This window comes from Chionomys nivalis, chromosome 7, assembly GCF_950005125.1.
Source record: "Chionomys nivalis chromosome 7, mChiNiv1.1, whole genome shotgun sequence".
In the NCBI taxonomy this organism is placed as follows: Eukaryota; Metazoa; Chordata; class Mammalia; order Rodentia; family Cricetidae; genus Chionomys; species Chionomys nivalis.
The window spans coordinates 47,669,235-47,692,362 of NC_080092.1; the positions used below are offsets into that span (position 1 = coordinate 47,669,235).

At 44.0% G+C, this 23,128-nt stretch overlaps 1 protein-coding gene across 6 annotated transcripts in view; it reads right to left on the reverse strand.

The window, feature by feature from the left end:
• Dnah9 (dynein axonemal heavy chain 9) overlaps window positions 1–23,128 on the reverse strand; it is a 341,979-nt gene that overhangs the window by 209,238 nt on the left and 109,613 nt on the right. For all 6 annotated transcript variants that reach the window (XM_057773503.1, XM_057773502.1, XM_057773504.1 and 3 more), the window contains 3 exons: window positions 14,841–14,998; window positions 10,987–11,125; window positions 1,411–1,698 (listed from right to left, as the gene is read on the reverse strand). In XM_057773503.1, the coding sequence (XP_057629486.1) occupies window positions 1,411–1,698; window positions 10,987–11,125; window positions 14,841–14,998 (585 nt within the window). The remainder of the gene's footprint in view (window positions 1–1,410; window positions 1,699–10,986; window positions 11,126–14,840; window positions 14,999–23,128) is intronic.

Genomic DNA, 23,128 nt, shown 5'->3' on the forward strand with positions numbered 1-23,128 from the left:
CTGCAATCTTCTACCCTGGTTCCCATCACCCAAATGCCCTTTCCTTTGGCATTACTGGGCTTCCCGCTGTTGCTTGTGCAACCTCTGTGTTTCCTGCACACACCCCTTCGTTGACCCCTTCTACCCTAAACATAAGGCAATCTTGCCTTCCTTTACTTTAAAAGTCAGTCTATCCATTGAACTTGGAAGGCAGGAGATGGTGAGTAAGGTTGAATCGACTTGCTGCAGAGGGGCAGGTCACGCTTTCCTCTCTTCTGTAAAATGAAATCCCAGTGATGAAGACATGCATCTTATTGCAACCGAAAGGGTTGGTGCCAATTCACTCTTAAATTTGTGTTTACATAATCAGGGCTTAATCTCCACCAACGAGCATACACTGTGTTGGAAATACCTTCTGGAAGATCTTTGCTATACATGCCTTCAGGGGGCACCCCTTTTCCCCTCATCAAAGGCCTTCCTATACTGTATTGTAGAGGCTCATTTCATAGAGTGAATTGCCCCTGTAGCATCTATTTCAGGTTGTTGGGGGAATCAAATGTGAAACAGATTATAAAACCCACATGTGAACACTAAGGTGATGCCCATGTGTTTTGCAAACCTATTATCGGACAGGAAGAGTCATCTGTGTATTTGTACTCGGAAGTCTTGGTTATTGTTTGTGACAACTATCTTCTATTGCAAGCGGAACCTGTTAACATGCAGTCCTTTCTAGCATTTTTAAACGATGCACACTCTGTAACCATCACATTCTGCAAAATCACATGTGAAAACAACAGACTCATGGAAAGCCCGGCTTGGGGATGGCTGTAAGAGATGCAGGAAACTTTGTGCTCCAAGCCTTTTAAAAGTCGGCAGTGAATCCTACCCCAACCCAGCGACAGCCCAGTTCATTCCTATACATTGTTACCTGGCCTCATTGTCAGTCTGCCTTTGTAGGCTTAAACCAGGTGCTGGGCTTCCTCATTAGAAAGGCAGGCCCAGCTCTCTAATGGAGACTATTTTAATATCAATTAGAGATCAGACCCAGATGGAACCTTCCTCATTAACCCAACATTTGAACGTGAGGGAGATGGTTTCTTGGCCTTTCTGTGTGCCCTTTGCAGCTTCTGCCACAGAACACAAGCACCCAGACTGGTTCTTAAAGACACTAGCAAGCATCTCCTCCTTAATGTCTTTTAGCACTAAATACTTTATTTTCCATGGATACTAATGGCAGGACCTCCCTCTTTCTCTTGTCCTCCCCACCATCATTCCATATTGTGGCCTCCCAGAAAAGTGAATCAAGGTATCTCCAACTGGATATTTATCTGTACAACCAAGATTCTATTTGAATGAAGAATAGAGTATAACTCATGGTGCAAGAAAAGAACTCAGAGTCAGAAAAAGCTTATAAGGGAAAGCCTCGTGTACCTTGAGCACAAAGTTGTCCTCAGCCTGGAGTTTAAGGTCCAAGATTGCTTTCCGAACCACAGCTTCAAAGTTCAGGTCTCTCCTCCGGGGGACATCGAGAGCAGGAAAGAGGTCACCAATCAGACCCATGAATACCGGCATGTCATCTGTCACAATCTTGGGGATGTTGAAATCTCTCAAGGAGCGCATCAGGACTTGGTCCTCTGGTCGGTCAGGGTCTCCTCGTTTCAGGGACCCTGCTACCACGAGCACAGACTTGATGGCCCGCAGTCCCCAGTCATAGTGATCCTGTGGGAAGACAGCAGAACTGAGGCTAGAGTTTTTTGGATGTAGAACATTGCAAATTACACCCAGAACATGCTACAGGTCACTACTGAAGCTCAGGTGGAGGAAGGGTGACTAGGTCTCTGAATGCTGTGTTCCTGGTCTACCATTGCCTGTATTTTTCCAGGTATGACTGTGAGCAGACATAGAACAGTCAATGGGATGGGGCTCTGGTGGATGAACAAGAACCATTTTCAAATTGATCTGGCTGTTCCTCATATATTCAGAGGGTGGGAGTGGGAGGACTGTCAAGGAGACACCTTAGCTTTTAGGGAAAGTGTATGCTGAGCGTATGAGATTTTTCTTGGATACCTCCTAACTCACTGAAAATCACTTTTAAAAATTATATTCCCTGAGGCTGGGAGCAAATCTTAATGGCACAAATCATGCCTACTACAGGCAAGATCCTATGTTTGATTCCCAACACTACAAAAAAAATTGTAAGCGTTCCATAGTACCACCAGTGCTGATAGTAGATGCTAGGGCAAAGGGGTCATAAAACTGACACCAGGGCTCACAGAGTGGTGATGGGAGGTGGTAGTCCAGAATACAGAGTTTGAAATAATACAGATCCAGGTTCAAGTTCCTGCTTTACCACATGCTTACACTAGATCATTGCATAATTAGAGCTGTGATAAATGCTACAAGGAAAAAACTCCATGTGCAATGAAGGCAAAAGATGCAATGGCTGTACCTGGGGGCCATGGACCAGAGACAGTCCTGAAGGAAAGGCATTAAAGAACATTGGAAGGGTTGTAACCTTGATGGAACTCTGAAACACAGCCTGCTACAATACTGAGGGGACCAAGAGAGAGGACCAAGAGAGAAGACCAAGAGATCAGGCTTAGAGAGACCTCAGTGACTCCCTGAGACACAGACATTGACAGTACAGAGCAGACCAAGAACAGTTCCCAAAGACTCAGACAGCCACTACAAGGATTAGACCAAGATGCAAATACACTGTTGGCCTCATTTGAAGGAAGAGATGGGTAGGTGTTAATGCAAGAATTCACCCAACAACCTAAAAAGCAACATGGTAACACCAGAACCCAGTGGTCACATAACAGGAATCTTGACCATACTAATCCAGAAGAAACAGAAGAAAATGACTTTAAACATAACCTTATGAAGATGATGGAGACCTTTAAAGAAGAAATGAAAAACTCCCTTAAAGAAATGGAGGGATAGAAAAACAAAAAATTGAAAGAAATTAATAAATCCCTCAAAGAAACCCAAGGGGAAAAAACAATAAAACAGGTGAAAAAACGGTTAAAGATTGAAGACTCAAATAGAGACAATAAAGAAAACACAAACCAAGTGAATTCTGGATATGGAAAATCTGGGTAAACAAACAGGAACTATAGAGACAAATATAACCAACAGAATATGAGAGATAGAAGAAAGAATCTCAGGTGTTGAAGATACTATAGAGGAAATAGATTTGCTGGTCAAAGAAAACATTAAATCCAACAAATTCTTAACACAAAACATCCAGGAAATCTGGAACGCCATGAAAAGACCAAACCTAAAAATAATATGGATAGAAGAAGGAGAAGATCTCCAGCCCAAAGACTCAGAAAATATATTCAACAAAATCATAGAAGAAAACTTTCCCAACCTAAAGAAGGATATCACTATGAAGGTACAATAAGCTTACAGAACACCAAATAGACTGGATCAAAGAACCATCCCCTCACCATAAAATAATCAAAACATGAAACATATAGAATAAGGAAAGAATATTAAGAGCAACAAAGGAAAAATGTCAAGTAGCATATAAAGGTAGACCTATTGGAACTACACCTGACTTCTCAATGGAAATTATGAAAGCCAGAAGGTCCTGGGCAAATGTGCTGCAGACACTAAGAGACCATGGATGCAAGCCCAGACTATAATATGTAGCAAAGCTTTCAATCACCATTGATGGAGAAAACAGGATATTCTGGCTTTGTGGGAGCCTAGACAGTTTGGATGTTCACCTTCCTAGACCTGGATGGAGTGGGGAGGACCTTGGACTTTCCACAGGGCAGGGAACCCTGACTGCTCTTAGGGCTGGAGAGGGAGGAGAAGAGGAGTGGGGGGAGGGGGAGAGGGGCGGGAGGAGGGGGAGGGAAATGGGAGGTGGGGAGGGGGCGGAATTTTTTTTTTCAATTAAAAAAACCCAAAACAGCAGGATATTCCATGACAAAACCAGATTTAAACAATATGTTTCCACAAACCCAGCTCTACAAAAAGTATTAGAAGGAACCCCAACCCAGGAAGCTAACCACACCCACAAAACACAGGCAACAAATAACCTCCCACCAGCAAAATCCAAAGAAGGGAAATACACAGACACTACTACCAAAAAATAACAGGAATTAACAACCACTGGTCATTAATAGCTCTTAATATTAGTGGACTCAATTTGCCTATAAAAAGACAATCTAAGAGAATGGGTATGAAAACAGGATCCATCCTTCTGCTGTATACAAGAAACACACCTCAACCTTAAAAACAGACATTACCTCAGAGTAAAGGGTTGGGAAAAGGTTTTCCAATCAAATGGACCTAAGAAACAAGCAGGTGTAGCTATCCTAATAGCTAACAAAATAGATTTCAAACTAAAGAGATGGAAAAGGACACTTTATACTCATAACAAGAACAATCCATGATGATGAAGCCTCAATCCTGATCACCTATGTTCCTAATACAAGAGCACCCACACATGTAAAAGAAACATTAATAAAGCTTAAATCACACATCAAACCCCACACACTAATAGGAGACTTCAACATTCCAATCCCATCAATGGACAGGTTAACCAGACAGAAATTTAACAGAGAAATAAGAGAACTAACAGATGTCATGAATCAAATGGATTTAACAGACATCTATAGAACATTCCACTCAAATACAAAAGAATATACCTTCTCAGCACCTCACGGAACCTTCTCTAAAATTGACCACATACTTGGTAACAAAGCAAATTTCTACAGATCCCAAAAAAATTGGAGTAACTCCTTGTGTCTTATTGGATCTCCATGGTTTAAAGTTACAATTTAACAACAACTCTACTTTCATAAAGCCTACAAACTCATGGAAATTGAACAGTGAACTATTGAACCACCTCTGGGTCAAGGAATAAATAAAGAATAAAATTAAAGACTTCTTAAAATTAAATGAAAATGAAGGCAAAATGTACCCAAACCTATGGGACACTATGAAAGCAGTGCTACGAGGAAAGTTCATAGCACTAAGTGCCCACATAAAGAAAATGGAGAAAGCTTACATCAGTGACTTAACAGCACACCGGAAAGCTCTAGAAAAAAAAGAAACAGACTCACCCAGGAGGAGTAGAAGACAGAAAAAAATCAAATTGAGAGCTGAAACCAACAAAATAGAAATAAAGAAAATAACACAAAGAATAAATGAGACAAAGAGCTGGTTCTTTGAAAAAATTAACATGATAGACAACCCTTATTGAAACTAATCAAAAGGCAGAGGGAGAACATCCAAATTAAACTCAGAAATGAAAAGGGGGACATAACAACAGACACTGAGGAAATTCAGAGAATCATTAGATCATACTACAAAAACCTGTACTCTACAAAATTGGAAAAATGTAAAAGAAATGGACAATTTCTAGATAGATACCGTATACCAAAATTAAATCAAGACAGGGTGAACAATTTAATAGACCTATAAACTGCAAGGATATAGAAGCTGTCATCAAAAACCTCCCCACCAATAAAAGTCCAAGGCCAGATGGTTTTAGTGCAGAATTCTACCAGAATGCCCAAGAAGAGCTAATACCTATACTCCTCAAAGTGTTCCACATAATAGAAACAGAAGGACCACTGCCAAACTCTTTTTATGAGGCTTCAGTTATCCTGATACCAAAACCACATAAAGACTCCACCAAGAAAGAGAATTACAGACCAATCTCACTCATGAACATGGATGCAAAAATACTCAATAAAATACTGGCAAACCAAATCCAAGAACACATAAAAAAATCATTCACCATGATCAAATCAGCTTTATCCCAGAGATTCAGGGGTGGTTCAACACACAAAGACCTATCAATGTAATCCATCACATAAATAAACTGAAAAAAAAAAGCCCTGTATGATCATCCCATTAGATGCTGAAAAGGCATTTGACAAAATCCAACACCCCTTCATAATAAAGGTCTTGGAGAGATCAGGGATACAAGAAACATATCTAAACATAATAAAAGCAATATACAGCAAGCCAACAGCCAAATCAAATTAAATGGAGAGAAACTCAAAGTGATTCCACTAAAATCAGGAACAAGGCAAAGCTGTCCACTCTCTTCATATCTTTTCAACGCAGTTCTTGAAGTTCTTGATATAGCAATAAGACAACAAAAGGAAATCAAGGGGATTCAAATTAAAAAGGAAGAAGTCAAACTTTCATTATTTGTAGATATGATAGTATATATAAGTGACCCCCAAAACTCTACCAGGAAACTCTTACAGCTGATTCAAAACCTTTGGTAATGTAGCAGGATACAAGATCAATTAAAAAAAAATAGCCCTCCTATACACAAATGATAAAGAAGCTGAGAAAGAAATTAGAGAAATATTACCCTTCACAATAGCCACAAATAACATAAAATATCTTGAGGTGACACTAACCAAAGATGTGAATGACATATTCACCAAGAACATTAAGTCTTTGAAGAAAAAAACTGAAGAAGATACCAGAAGATGGAAATATCTCCCATGCTCTTAGATAGGTAGCATCAACATAATAAAAATGGCAATCCTACCAAAAGAAATCTATAGATTCAATGCAGTCACCATCAAAATCCCAACACAATTTTTCACAGACCTTGAAAGAACAATAATCAACTTCATATGGAAAAAAAAAGACCCAGGATAGCCAAAATAATCTTGTACAATAAAGGAACTTCTGGAGGTATCACCATCCCTGAAATCAAGCTCTATTACAGAGCTACAGTAATGAAAACAGCTTGGTACTGGCATAAAAACAGAGAAGTTGACCAATGGAATCGAATTGAAGACCCAGATATTAATCTACACACCTACAAAGACCTGATTTTTGACAAAGAAGCTCTTCAACAAATGGTGCTGGCATAACTGGATGTCAACATGTAGAAGAATGAAAATAGATCCATATCTATTCCCATGTACAAAACTCAAGTACAAATGAATTAAAGACCTCAATATAAATCTGACCACACTGAACCAGATAGAAGAGAAAGTGGGAAGTAGCCTTCAATGCATGGGCAGAGGAAACCACTTCCTAAATATAACCCAGTAGCACAGACACTGATGTCAACAATAAATAAATGGGATATCCTGAAACTGAGACACTTCTGTAAAAGCAAAGGACACAGTCAATAAGATAGAAAGGCAGCCTACTGAATGGAAGAAGATCTTCACCAACCCCACATCAGACAGAGGATATCCAAAATATATAAAAAACTCAAGAAATTAGACATCAAAATTCTAAATAACCCAATTTTAAAAATAAGGTACAGAACTAAACAGAATTCTCAACACAAGAATCTCAAATGGCTGAAAGACATTTAAGGAAAGGTTCAACATCCTTAGCCATTAAAGAAATGCAAAACAAAACTAGGATGACTAAGATAAAAAACATCAATGATAGCTTATGCTGGAGAGGATGTGGAGTAAGGGGAACACTACTCCATTGATGGTGGGAATGCAAACTTTACAACCACTTTGGAAATCAGTATGGTGGTTTCTCAGAAAATTGCTTTCTCAGCAATACCACTCTTGGGCATTTCCCCAAAAGATGCTCAATCATACTATAAAGACATTTGTTCAACTATGTTCACAGCATTGTTTGTAATAACAAGAACCTGGAAACAACCTAAGAGGCCCCTGTCAACTAATTAAGAAAATATGGCACATTTACACATTAGAGTACTACTCAGCAGTAAAAAATAATGACATCTTGAATTTCACATGCAAATGGGTGGAAGTAGAAGAAACCATATTGAGTGAAATAACCAAGACCCAAAAAGATGAATATGTTATGTACTCACTCATAAATGGACACTAGCTATAAACAAAGGATATTGAGCTTCTAGTTCATTATCCTAGAGAAGCTAATAAGGTGAACCCTAAAAAAATATATAGATCCACCCGAAAAGTCAAAATAGACAAGATCACATGAAAAAACTGGGAGCATGGGGGTGGAGGGAGGAAGGAGGGTGGAAGGGAGAAGGGAAGGGGCAAGGAGAACTTGAGGGAATGTGATAGTTGAGATGAAGGAAGGACAGACATGAGAACAAGGAAAGAGATATCTTGATTGAGGGAGCCATTATGGGGTTATCAAAAAACCTGGCTCTAGAGAAATTCCCAGGAATCCACAAGGATGACTCCAGCTAAGACCCTAAGCAATAGAGGAGAGGAGGCCCAAACTTGCCTTGCCCTGTAGTCAGACTGATGAATATCTTAAATATCACCATAGAACCTTCGTCCAACAACTGATGGAAATAGAAGCAGAGACCCACAGCAGAGCACTGGACTGAGCTCCCAAAGTCCAGTTGAAGAGGGGGAGGAGTGAGAACATGAGCACAGAGGTAAAGACCATTATGGGTACACCCACTGAAACAGTCTACCTGAGTTAATGGGAGCTCATTAACCCAGCTGGACTGGGAAGGAACAAGCATAGGAGCAAACTAGTCCTTCTGAATGTGGTTGACAGTTGCATGGTTGGGGCAGATTGAGTGGCCACTGGCAGTGGCACCAGGATTTATCCCTACTTCATGTACTGACTTTTTGGGAACCCATTCTCTTTGGATGGATACCTTGCTCAGCCTAGATATAGTAGGGAGGGCCTTGAACCTTTACCAAAGCAATGTGCCTTGCCCTCTGAGGAGTGGATAGAAGTGGGATGGGAGGGTATATGGAGGGAATGGGATGAGGGGAAGGAGTGGGAACTTGGATTAGTATGTATAATAAAAAGATAGTTTGTTTTTTAAAAAAAAAAACCAAAAAAAAAAAAAAGAGCATTGGAAGGAATAGAAATCAGTTAGGCACAGACAAGGGAGCACTGCTGTCAAGGTCCGAGAAACGTGTCCACAGGCTTGGGATAGAGGAAAATTTATCTCAAGGAAATCAGAGAAGACTTAGGTAGGTAGAACACAGAATGAAAACCATGGGCCTCAGCTGTTGAGGAAGGCAGAGCGCAGAGCTCTACGGCTTTGAGCGGAGGGATCAGAAGTTTGTCTTGAAGTTCAGAGCAGTGAGAAGCATTTGAAAATAATTACTTCAGCTGGTATCTCAAGAATGGGTTGAGGAAGCTGAATCACCCGCAGCAAAATTATTCCAGAGGCAGGTATAAGATTTAAACTGAGAGACATGGATACTTGTAACTAGAGCAGCAGCACTGAATACAGAAAAGCATGGGTGTTCTAGTTAGTGCTAGTTAGTGTTCTGCTCCTGTGATGAGCACCATGATCAAAAGTAACTTGGGGAGAAAAGGTTTATTTTAGCTTATAGACTACAGTTCATCATTAAGAGAAGCCAAGAGGGGAACTCAAGCAAGGATCTTGAAGCAGAAATCACTGAGAGCCACTTACTGGTTTTTTTCCAGGCTCATAGTGTACTCTCTTTCTGCCATAGCTCAGGTCTACCTGCCTAGGGATGGTGCTGCCCACAATGATCTAGGCCCTCCTATATCAATTATCAATCAAGAAAATGCCCCACAGACATGCCCACCAGTCAGTCTGATGAAGGCAGTTCCTCAATTCAGATTCACCCTTCTCAGGAGTGTCAGGTTGATGACCAAGATGACAAGGAGACTCCAGAAAGTAGAATTTTTTTTTTTTTTTTTTTTTTTTTTTTTTTGGTTTTTCAAGACAGGGTTTCTCTGTAGCTTTGGTGCCCGTCCCGGAACTAGCCTTGTAGACCAGGCTGGCCTCGAACTCCCAGAGATCCGCCTGCCTCTGCCTCCTGAGTGCTGGGATTAAAGGCGTGCGCCACCACTGCCCAGCCAGAAAGTAGAATTAACATCGCTGTGTTGCTGTGGAATTATCCTTACGTACACTGTGAAGATTTGTTGTTTTCATTGTTAACAGAAAGCTGATTGGCTAATGGCGAGGCAGGAATTTGGGGGCAGAGAGAATGCTGGGGAGAAGGGCAGAATCAGAGGAGATGTCACGAGATGCAGAGTGAGTAGGATGGGAAGCACATGCATGAGGTAAATGAGTCACAGGCAACACACAGACGAATACAAATGAGTTCAGTTATAAGAGCTAGTTAAAAACAAGTCGAAACTACTGGTTGAGCATTTATAATTAATTAATAAGAAGTCTCCATGTGGTTATTTGGGGAGTAGCTAGCAGGACAGAAATGTCTGCCTCCACTTTGTTAATGATTAGGTCCAGGAGGGAGAAAGAAGTGTCAGGAATGAATTCTGTCACCCCTGTCTGTAATAGAAGGGAGTAAATGACGGCATCACGTGCTGTGTCAGGAAGAGCAGGGAAGGAAGGTTCTAGTGAGAGTTGGCGGGGAAGAGCAGCTCTGAATGTGCTGACTGGAGGTGCTCTTTAGATGCAGGGAGAGTGGTGGGGGCACCACTGATAATATGTGTTTAGATACAAGAGAGAGATGTGGGACGGAGTTCTGAGCAGTCACAGGCCTGGAAGTTTGTGGTCACAGAGAACTGAGAGAAGACAGATGAAGAGTATAGAGAGAGTAGGATTCCTCTCTCTTGTAAATGTATCACAGGCCTGATAGAGACCATGGCGGTGATGGTGACCAAGGCAAGATGACTCCAAAGGGAGTGTGAGCCTCACTGGTAAGAGTCCTGGGAAGCTTGGTGGCTGGTTGTCCTTGACACTATGAAATTGTCCATACTGACCTCCTTAAGGTGCTGTTTCCTGGGTCTGCCTTCAGCAGAAGCATTTTAAAGTCACACTACCAAGGGAAAGCATATCATACTAAACCACTTCCAGCACCCAGCCCATCTCATGTCCCCTCAGGAAGAGACCATTCCCTCCAGGGACTGCCACTTGCCACCGCCGTGTTTCTCATGGGACAGCTGTCTGGGGAAGGTTTTTAACTACTTAAAAATAACTCGGTGCTCAAAGATCCTGAGAGAGTGTTGTTGAACACTGAACACAAAATTTACTGAAGAACTCGGAACTTTTATAATGGCCCAGACCCTGTAAGAACACTTGAGTCTGTTGGTTTAGAGGTGGGCCACAGCATGGCGCTTGGCCGTCGGCTCCCACAAATATCCTACCTGTTTGGAGAGAAGTTCTTTACACAGCTGGTAAAGGGTGATGAACTTCCTGGCCAATGACCGAGCTTCAATGAATCCTTCTGCTACCAGCATAATCTCACAGATGAGCTCAAAGTCCGGAACAACCATTGCACAAGGCCTGGATACAGGGAGAAAGAGGTGGAGAAACGGAGTTGAAGGAGAGACTGCAGGACAAGCGACGCTGGCTGCAATCCGACAAGAGCTGTCTTCAAGGGCAAAAGCTCACAAAAGGGCCGTTGCCATCTAAATCGGGGATAATATCAGCAGGAGGGGGCCCAGTTGAAGCTACAGCTCATGTCTCACTATATCTTGGGGTCAATGTACCTCAAGCAAGGCAAGGGTTAACAAGCAACTTGTCTAAAATAGGCTAGGAGTTAAGCTTGGAGAATGGAGTCTCTCCCTGGGTGTTGGAAGCAGACTACTCCCCTGGTCTGCTCCATCTCTGCAAGTTGGGGATGTCTTCCAGATATTCATAACTTATTTTGTGCTTATTTGTATAAAAAATTATTTGTTTGCAATGCTAAGGACCAGGTAGGTACCAATTAGTACCATCTTGACACAGAATAGCATACAAAAAACCCAGAGGATCTGAGATTTTCATCTCTACGTAGGAATTTACTGTGGTTTTCCTCTCTCTGGCACTAGTGATACATACATACATAAATACATACATACATAAGTAAATATTTAAAATACATATTTAAAATTATATATACATAATTTTATATTTATATAATTTAAAATACTTGTTAAAGGTATTATTTATTTGGTATGTTATGGGAACTTACTGCTGTTAAATTAAGTGTGTGCATGTGTGTACACATACACATACATGCACGTGCCTGGTTATGAACATGTATGTGGAGCCCAGAAGACAAGCTTGAATGTTGTTCCTCAGAAGCCACCTATCTTGTTGAGACAATGCCTCTCACTGGCTGGAAGCTCAGTGATTTAGGTAGGCTGGCAGGCCAGCAAGCTCTAGAAAGGTACCTGTGTCTTCCCCTACAGTGGAAGGACAGGAGCCTGACACCACACCCAGGTTTGGAAAATGAACTGAACATACATCCTTTTGTTTGCATAGTAAGAACTTCACTAGCTGAGTTATCTCCCCGGCCTATTACCTCTCTTTAATGGCATTTTACATGTATTGTTAATATTTAGTTTTCAAAATAATTCAAGTACATACTGTCTTTTGAAATGTTTTATATTGCATTCAGAACTGAAGGAGCCACCAAATATTTAGAGTCTCGAAATTATTTGGCAGCCTGAACATGAGGATATCAACAGAATTTAATGCGACTCTGAAAAATTATGCTGCGGAAGGAAGATTAGTAAGTGGCATGGGAAAATATTAATTAATGAAAGCAGTATATTAAACAATATGGCCAGTTCCCAGCTTTGAAAAATAAATGCTAACACAGTATGGGAAGAAGAATGCCAAGCGGTTATGGAATTGCCTCTAGGTAGCAGGACTAGACTGGGACGAGCCCAGTCTCTCGGTTCAAATCCCAGCTCTGCTGTTTATTAACCAGGGGCTCCATCTATCTTCTCAGAGTACACGGAGGAAATTAATGGTATCTACGTCATAGGACCTTTGTGATATGTAAGTGTAAATAGATGTTCATCTTAATGTTTTAAAAAGATCTTTCTCAGAACTGGAGAGCTGGGTCTGGTGTCATTTGCGGTTCTGATGAAGGAACAGAGTTTTGTGCCAAGCTCCCACATGGCCACTAACCAGCACCTGTAACCCTAGTTCCAGAGGACACAGTGTCCTTTTCTGGCCTCCAGGAGCAGTGGGCATGCATGTGGCACATATACATACGTGAAGGCAAACTCATGTGCCTCAAATTAAAACAGATAACTTAAAAATATCATTCTCATTCTTTCCCAACTCTCTTCTATGAATATAATCTAGATTGCCAGAGCCTGAACGCTTGTAGAACCCTAACATTTTTGTGGAAACCCCCCAGTGTGATGGGATCAGGAGGTGGAGGTCATGAGAAGGAGGCCCCAGGAGCAGGATGAAGTCCGAAGGTAAGGTGGCTGGCTCCCTGCCACAGTAGGACACTGTGGGGTAGCCATCCTTGCACCATGGAAGTGAGTCTTCCCAGAACTTGACCATCTGGCTCTCTGACCTTGGATTTGGCTTCAAGCACCCTGAGAAGTGCCTATTGTTTAAGTCAGCTAGTCTACAGCAGTTTGTTATTTCGGATGGCCTAGACTAAGATTAAATTTAGGAAGAAAACATGAGGAAGATTTCCTAGACGGGTGATGACCTGCCTGTATCCCTGTCTGTCATACATACCTTACCTAAGACTCTGGGTAAGCACACAGCTGAAGGTGCAGTGCTCTGCTAATGTATCAATGGTTTTGATGCAAGTAGGCATTGCTTGAGTGAGGACACACCAACCCCCATGTGACACAGACAGCTGCTACAACAGGAGTGCTTTTAAAAGGAGAGGCTGGACCAGATGTGTGTGGGAAAGAGCCACAGACCCACCATTCAAGAGCCTGAGGGAAGCAGGATCACATGTCCCGCCGGGGCCAGCCTAGGCTACACAGTGGGGACCAGGCTAGACCTAGATGGGCAGGAAGATGCCTGGTAGCCTGACTGGTCATCACAATGTTGACCCCACCTCCCCTGTAGAGCGCACTGCACCTGGCTGCCTAATGAGACAAACAGTATTGTCACGCTTGCCATTGTCACGCTTGCCACTCTCTCTCTCCTAGGAGAAGGGTTAATGAGTGAAAGATCCAAAAGCAGGAGACACTTTTCAGTTTTCTCCTTGTTGGGTCAACTTCTCTTGTCTGAAAAAAAAAAATGCAAACTCTAGCTTTTGCTAGGAAAGACGTTTGTGTTTTCTTAATATATATAAAAACATTGCCATATGCAAGGGTGACAAGGGTGAAATAAAAGAGGTGTTTCTACATGTCTTTACCAGGATGTAATCTGACACTGAGCTTTTTAGAAAGTAATTTGGCAATGTGTATCAAAAGCCTTAAAAATGTTCCTGCTCGTTAACTCCGTAATTCCACTCTGGGAAGCCAGCCAAACAAAATAATCATGCATACAGAAAAAAGATTTATATACAAAAAATGTACATTACAGAATTATGTTTGAATTTATTTTAAATGCTAGAAACACTCTTAATATTCAGACACGGAGGGCTAGTTAATTACACCATGGACCATGGACTTGATAGAAAAATATGTAGCCATGGAATGAGATTTATAAAAAAATATCCAATAGAAAAAATATTTATGATAGGCTAGGGGATTAAAAAAATAAATAATGAATTTGTGCACAAGTCACAAATATACATTGGAAATACACAAAATAAAATTAATCTGTACATACATAATTGAATGAGCCACAATCAGGCAAAGATGTTTTTACTGATGTTTTACCATTATTGTAAAAGCAGAACTTTCAAAATCTACTATTTTATTTAAAACTTTTAGTACATTTTGTGAAATCTATCACACACATATTTTGATCATGCCCCCCCCCCAGTACAACAGGATGACACACATATGAACTCACAGAGACAGTGGCACACCTGCACAGGTTCAAGCCAGACGGGGTCCCAGCATGGAGAGAGTGAAGTAGACACGGAGCCCCACACCAAACCAAGAGGCTCTTTACAACTGATACCAGACGACAGAGGGAAAGCCAGTTTTCTCCAATGGAGTGTCAATGGGAAAAAAAAAACAAACCCTACTTTTTAAATGTTGCAAATTTCCTCTCTCTATATATAAACTACATTTTCAGAAGAAAAATATGAGAAACTCCTCTCTGTGGAGTCGGTGTGTGGAGACATACCGCCACTCACCTGAAGAGGGCCTTGAGGTTCTCTGGCAGTTCTGTGCGGCCAGCATAGCCAGGGTTCATGGTGATGAAGATGCCCACAGAAGGATCCAGGCTGATCTCCTCCCCAAGGAAGCTGAACCTCTGCTTCCTGTCTCTGATGGCATCCTGGATGCTTTTCACCTGGTGAGGGGGGGGGGACAGTAGCTAAAACTGGAAATCCAGACATGACACAGGCAAATTGTCCTGTGGCCCCCTGCATTGAAGGACAGGCACAGAGCCTGCATCCTGGAGTCTTCACTGGTGGGCACTAAGGATGAGTCTAAGAGGAGTCTGGCTGTCCACATCAACGTTTGGCACACCATGCTACTCAGATGGGAGTGGGTAGGACATAGGTAAATTTTAATTTGGAATCTGGGTTCTTTGTAGTGCCACCTAAAGTACCACTAGTGTTAGTGTGTGTGTGTGTGTGTGAGAGAGAGAGAGAGAGAGAGAGAGAGAGAGAGAGAGAGAGAGACGGAGGGAGGTGCTGGGGATCAAGCTCAGGGCCTTGCACATGCCAATGGATGCCCCTGGCTCCTATTCCTATCCCTGAGTATTTTTGATGCATAGAAAGTCATTCAACCCTCATCAAGAAAGCTGGAGGGAGCACGTCAACCCATCGCCCCCACTTCACTATGCTAAATCAGAGGCATAGAGTGGAGTGATTTCTCCAGTTGCAGCGACCCTCTCTGAGGCAGCAGGATTTGAATCCATGCCCAGGGATCCTTGAATATGTGCTCTTGGCCCCTGCACCATGAGAATGCTAGTGCCTGACCCCCCTCCCCAGGCTTGTTTTAAGGATAATGAAATCCACATAGAAAGAAACAGCAGTAAGCATGGCACTTTTGAATGTGAACATTGTTCCCGCAGCTGTGTTTATTGTCTCAGCCGGAGCCACCCCCTCTTCTCTCCCCAGATTGCATGTCCAGAGTGACATTATGAGCAGGTGGAGTTTGAATGATGCTTCCTTCACAGATTGGAGGGTTCAGACTGTGAGAAAGGGCGGCATGCTCCAGAATGGCACAGGTAAGCTGAGGCTGGAAAGGGGGCATTTCCGAGGAGATGCCATGTCCTAAACGCCTCTGGTGAAGCCAGAGGACTGTATTAGCTGAAGCATTAAAGGTCTGATTAAGCCCAAATCTTCAGGGGGGCTGAGCAGCTCTGGACAGGAAGGCGGACACATTGATTGATACCAGTCTTACAGGTTTGCCAGAGGTTAGGACCGGGCCGCTCCTGATACACAGGTCAGCATGGGACCTGTTGGTATTTACAGGTCTGAAGCTGCAGGGGAACCAACCTGCGGATGGAAACTTGTATCCCCAAAGTTCATTTCTGTCCTATAAACCCCCCAGGCCCTCCTCCAACCCCGACCAACCTCCCAGCCTCATACTTCAGCACACAGACTTGGCTTTTCAGTGTTCTGATTAACCAGCTCCGTAGAGGTCAGTCTCCTCTTTCTATTGTTTCCACGTCACCTCCATCAATCCTGCTCTGACTACTGTGACCTGGTCGGAGCTCTGTTCTGAGTTAACAAGATCTTACAGTAGAAAGGGGACAGGAATGGAACTCAGCTGTGTCTGTTTTTCACCCTCTGCTTCGAGATAAATGCAAAAATGATCAGCCATAGTATAGAAGACAAAAGACACACACCAGCAGGCTGGCTTTGCTCAGCTAGGCCCCACAATGCCTCTGGCAATTTCTAGGCCCATGTGGTTCCTGGGAGCAGAACCTGAAGCTGGCTGGGATGAGGGCAGTGTTTTAAATGAGCCTCAAGCATGTCTGTCAAGTATGGCTGCTAGAAAAGCCAAGGGTAGCCCAGTTCTGCCAAGAGCTGTGGAGGGTGTGTGTGTGTGTGTGTGTGTGTGTGTGTGTGTGTGTAGTTGGGAGAGAAAGCAAAGGGGACAATATTGCCAGGATATGTGACAGTTCTGCAATTAGGATTCAGCTCTTCTGCACTGAAGTTCTAATGACTGAATGTATTTGAGCTCACAGCAATTAGCGGGAACCTGAGACTTCTCTCCGTGCAGAATACCAACGCCAGCCAGGCAGAGCCAGCCTCCAGCACCCCGCATGCTGGCCACCCAGGCAGAGCTCTGCTGGTTCACTCCAGGCTCACAGTCCAGCCCTGCTAGCCTTGCTAGCCGCACTATCTGCGAGTTAGGTGGCATGTGGAAAGCTGTTTGCTTCCTTCCTCCCCAGTCCTTAAATCTGTAAAATATACAGATCACTTCCTCAGCTAGGGCCAGGGAGGCAAGTTTAATTAGTGCTTACAATATGTTGTGCTACCTTTGGGCAAAGGCCAAAGCTGGAGCCTAGGACCCTCCTGCTGTTCCTTCTGACTCAGCACTCCCTACCCAAACACTGGAGCCCAGAAAGCCCACACTCAGCAGGAATTTATGACATACTCTGGATTGGAGGCATCTGTGCCTTTGTGTAAAATTCTGTAGGGGGGCTCTTGAGAGACATAACCAAGCAGGCTGGGAAATGTGGGCGATGCTGGAGCCTCTGGGCTGTCAGGTGTTTCTCTTAGCCTGACATCACTGGCTATGACTCTCCTACTGCTGCTGCAGCATCTGAGATTCTTGGGATGTGGATTACCAACCACAGGGGTGTGACAGTAATCAGGATCCAAGGGGCCTGGATAAAGACCAGAGGGTGGAGGGTGCCAAGGAGGATCCAGGTACACAGGAAAGGCGAGGATGAAATATGAGCTTTGCTTGAAGGCCGCCGAGGCAACTGTGCGCGCAAGTCTCTAAAGCTGCCTCACTTCCGGAGATTTTAAAGCCATCAGGAATGATGATAACGACGAGAAAACATATCTAATATTTTTAGAGCACGTGACCAGTACCAAGAACTATTCTGAACATTCTACAGGAAGCTTCCTGTTCAGTTCATTGGAGACTGAGATGGGCGGTTTTAGGCCCTAATTTTATAGCGGGGGAAGTGAGGCAGAAGGTGGTTAAGAAACCATTCTGTTTAAAAGTTAGCATCGGGGGAAACTGAGGGAGGGATAACTAGACAATGTACTGTTCTTGAAACTTGTATATGAATCTAAAATTGGCTCGAAATAAAAAGTTAACAGAAAAAAAGTGTGGGTGAAAATGAACGTTGGCCAGGTGGGCAGGTCAAGTCTTAAAACCAAGCAGGCTGGAAACAGAGCAAGCATGTTTAGTCGCCTCACCCAGAAGGAACACGGCGCTGGTCGAGCATGACGTCATCAGGCTCAGACTGACAACAGGTAATGGATAATATGTCCCTACATATTCTGAGGAGAACCAACCAGGCAGTTCGGTTATTACCTGGCGATACAATGAGTAACTCCTAGGATGCTACGGCGTCACTTAGGTGATAGTCTCTGCAAGGTTTGTTTGTATTTATGGATACATCGTTTCTTCTACTCTGAAAATAATGATTATTATACACTAGAAACATTTCCTACAAAACAAGGAAAGGAGGTCGTGTTATCCATGAAAGAAACAGGAATGTAAAGCTGCGGAGATGCTGTGGTTCTCAGCTGGCGATCACTTTCACCATTCCCAGTGGATGTATCTGACATCCAGAGACATTCCCTCAGCAAGGAGGGAAGGAGGCTGCAGGCATCTAGCAGGCTGATATTCGGCACGGCACAGGCTAAACCTTTGCAATAGACCTATCCTGGAAGCTGGCACTCTCAGATGGTTCTGCCCTGTGTCCCCCACTCAGGCCTGGAATCTCTCATAGTGAATGACGTATGCAAATTGTTTTGTCTTTTTGCAGGTGATACAGTTTAAGGAGGTCACAGGCTAACCCAATCTGTATGGATGTTCAGGGTTTGTAGCCCCTTCTGTCATTCTCTTATGACACCTTTGCCCAGATACCAAGTATTGCTAAAAGCCTGTCTGGTTTCCACAATATCGGTAGGCTGGAGCCTGCGGCCTTCAGGAAGTACAACCCGATCACCACTTTGAACATTGTGTAACAGTTCTGTGTTCTTTTAGAGGCAGCTCCTCTACAAAGGGTACAACTTGGGACATTCTCTTGGCTCTGAGACTGGAACATTGGTTCCTTGCCTGGAGTCCTTGGAACCATGCTGTAAGTCCCTTGCTAATACAGCTTCGGACTTTTATTTATTTATTTGGGAAAGGGTCTCACTATGTAGTTCAGGCTGACCTTGAACTCATAGTCTTAGCTGGGATTTAAGGTTTGCTGTCTGTCGTGCCTGACTTACATCTGCTGCGCAGCTGTTTCACGTCTCACCCCTGTCTGTGCCTGTACCACAAGTAGTGGCGCCACCAAAGAATATGGGGGGAGGTCAGGGGTTATGGGTCCAAGATGACGAGTTGTTACCTTGGTGGGATGTTTCCCGAGGCTCAGATAATCCAAGGTCTAGAGAGCGGACTGAGCCAGCAATGAGGAGGTCCTGAGAAGAACTAAGTGCTTTTTAAAAATAGCGAGTAATTTCTCTCGCAATTGTCACAGTGAGGATTTTCCCAAATGGGCATGCAATTCTGCTTGACCAACCTGACAGAGACATGAAAACATCCAGCCATGGAAACACTGGGAGCATAATCACCTCTACAGAAGTTCCTGGGATGGGAAGCACAGAAGGGTGAGGAGAGGGAGGGAGGGGAGGGCGACAGAGAACTGTCAGCAGCTGGCGCAGCTTCCAAACCAATATGCCAGCCAGGATTACTGTGTGAATAATTAAGCACGATTTTCTCCTTGGCTGCTTATATGATTTTAAATGGTACCAGCTCCAGTTCTGCCCCAACTGTCGTCAGGCCACTTCCTCCCGACTGTCTTTTATCGCTGTGTCCCTAGACCAGAATGTGGCAGCATCAGGAAGTTCCGAGTTGAACTTACTTTACTCAATTCTAGGAGCACAGGAAACCCTGTATTAGTACCGCTTCACACAAGGTTATTCCATTTTCTGACTCCTGAGAAGTGGACAACAGCTGGTGGGCACCCTCTCACCGGCTAGGGAATGGTTAGGATTGGTAAGCTAACCCGCGGATGGCTCAGCTGAGAAGTGAAGGTGTAGGTAGTACAGGGCTGTGATAGGAAGGTGTGGACTTTTACCCCCATCCCAGGGTCATAGCCATCAATTTTCAGCTTTTTCCTGTGGTGTTAAAATGACAAGGATAGCAGACATCCTATTGCCACTACCACCCTCATCACCACTACCGCTGTAATCATTATGCCCTCATCATCACCATTATCCTTATTGTAGTCATCATCAGCACCACCACCTCCATCACCACCACCATTGTAATCACATGCCCTCATCATCACCACCACCACCATCACCACCATTACCTTCAATATCATCCCCACCACTGCTATAACAACATTCATCATCACCTCTACCCTCTTTCTCATCACCATCACCACCACCACAAACTCTACCATCCCCATCATCATTCCCACTACCACTGCCATCTGCCTCACTGCTAGCACTACCGTTAAAACATTGTCACCTTCATCGTCACCACCACCATCATTATCATCACCCGGGCCACGCTCATCCTCATCAGGTCCACCACCACCACCACCACCACCACCACCACCACCACCACCACCACCACCACCACCACCACCACCACCACCACCATCACCACCATCATCACTGATCAGTATCACCACTTTCGTTAGCATTAGCATCTCCACTAATACGACCTCCAAAATTAATACCAAGTTCCTCATTACCTTCATTGCTACCACTACAAACACCACCACCATCACACGACACTGCCACTACCATTGCAGTATCATCAGTTACCCATCATCACCGTCATTACCATGACTGCAACCAGTATCATCACCCCTAACACTTGAGCACCTATCATCTGTAGATCTTTGATTTAAATGTTTTAGATATTAACTCATTGAAAAAACTGTTATAATGAAAGAACTGTGGTTAGCTCAAGGAGCTCTCTGTGGAGCATGCTGAGAAAAATGCCTTGAGACACACCCAGGGATAGCTTGGGGCAAGCCCCTAGCACTAACCATCACCCTGAGACACCCATCAATGGAATTGTGCATAATGAGTGGTTCTGGACTTCAGTGGAATCAGGAACAGCTATACTGGGCTGATGAGAACAAGAGACATCCTCTAACCACTGTGGCAAGCAGCCAGAGGAGAAGGCAGAGAAGTCATGAATGTAGAGATGAGAGGAAGACATACAGGTAAGTGGAAATAACAGGGCGGTGGGGAAGGGGATTAAAAGACAGAGGCTTACAGTACGAGAAGTAGGAAGAGCAGCTCTGAGTACATGGTGCAGTGGAAGGAAATGGAGCCAGTTCCAGTGGGCACTCAGGGAAAAGACAACTTCTCCCCAGATTTTCAGAGCCACCCATAGGCTGGAGCCAGGACTCTGAGAAGGGTTTGCTTGCTCTACACCAGCTACTCAGGAAGGAAGGAAGGAATCCCCACAGTGCACAGAGAGATTCTAGGGCACTGTTCCTGGCTCCAAGCTGTGATGTGACTACCCAAGTATGGAAACAGCCAGAAGACATGCTTACTTTCTGCTGGGGGTGGGGACATGGTTTCGGTTTGTCTCCAGGGGTTTGTATAGTGAACTAAGTCCTCATTATGAGACATTGAGAGGGTGGGAACTTGATCCAGCTATGGTGTCTAGATGCTTTTGGGAGGTGGCTGTGTTTAAAGAAGGTCATTGGGTAGGGTTCATGATTGAATCCTGTGGTTTGAAAGCCAGAAGTCATCGCCAGATGTGTGTCTTTGAAAGTTCAGGAGTGTGAGCCAAAAGAAGAAGAAGAAGAGAAAAAGAAAAACTATTTTTTTTATATGAAGTATGACTTCAGGTATTTTATTATAACCATAGAAAAAGACTAACATAATTTCCTACAAAATATGAATATTCAGTTTCAGTTTAGGTAATGCCAGACTCCCATCTCTACATGGCAGAGGTGTGTTGATAGATATTTAACCATTGACTTTCCACAGAAACAAGGTCTTCATGTGTTAGTGCCATCAACTGTAGGTTTTGGGAGGAACAGTTTTGGGGATTAAGCTTGGATCTTATGCCTGCTAGGCAAAGACTCTATCACTGGTCCATATCCCTAGCTCCAGTTTCTTGATGGAAATACTTCCTCCCTAGGCCCTGTCAAGTCATGCCAATTCAAGACAACAGAAAACTGCATAATCAACTCACCAAGCCAAGGCAGATCACGATGTCGTTGCAAGGGAATGTTTAGGTTACTGCTTGGGCCTCACTTCCCCCACCATCACTAACTCCTGCTGCAAAGAGCAAATCTCAGGGAGGGGAAACTGCACCTTGCTCTGGGAAATCTTCGCCAAGGAACAGCTGGGACAAGGGTCAGTGTTTGTGGAGCAGCCTTGGCCAGATAAGAGAACACAAAGGACTGAGTGACCATTGTGGAGCAGGCAAGTGAAGGGCCCTGAGAGCCCCATGATGGCCCGTGGCTCTCAGTGACAGCTGAAGCCCAGGGGTGGGATGCTACGAATAGCAGCTGGTATGGGGGCTACCACATTCCAACCCTGCAGTTGCTTCAGCGCTCTGCTAGGAGCTCCACATTTAGCCTCCAGTGACGGGGACAGCATGCTGAATGAGGGGGGGACATCTGGAGGTTATGTAGACAGAGGCTGGCTCCTGGCAGGGCACATAATCTAGGGAAGGGGACAATGCTGCCTTGGCCAGTTTCTCCCACATGGGTGACCCGCTTGATGTTCCATCTCACCCCTGTGCTGCCAGCCCTCCCTCCACGCCATGCTCTTGCCAAAGAAAAGGAAGAAACGGCCAGTCGAGTGTTTTCCATCCGCCTTTTTGAGGCTGAGCGAATTGCACAGATTTGCAGGGATGATTCCCACCCCTCCCTTTCACTCTCCTCTCCCCCATCCTTTTTCCCCCTTCCCCTCTGTTTCTTTCTCTTCCATTCCTTCCTTTTCCTTTCCTTTTCTCTTCCCCTCTTCCTCTCTCTTTCCTTTCTCTTCTCTTTCTTTATCTCCCTCTTTTCCCTTAAATAATTCTACCTGCATAACGCTTTGGAAATAAGCTGAAAGGGAGGAGCCTGCCACTGTGTTTGACTGTATGGTGTGTGGGCACAAACCCGGAGTGGTAGGCACAGCACTGACCACTCTCCTCACTGCATACAGTGCTCTACAGAGGCTTTGCCTTGGGAAGTAGGGTAGAAAAGGATGGCTGCAGCCAGTTAGCCTAGAGGATGCTCAGCCTATAGGGAGGGGCAGAGGAAAAGGACCTGACGACGGAGATGCAAGGGTACAGGAGCCTTTGCAGCTCGATGAGGATCCCA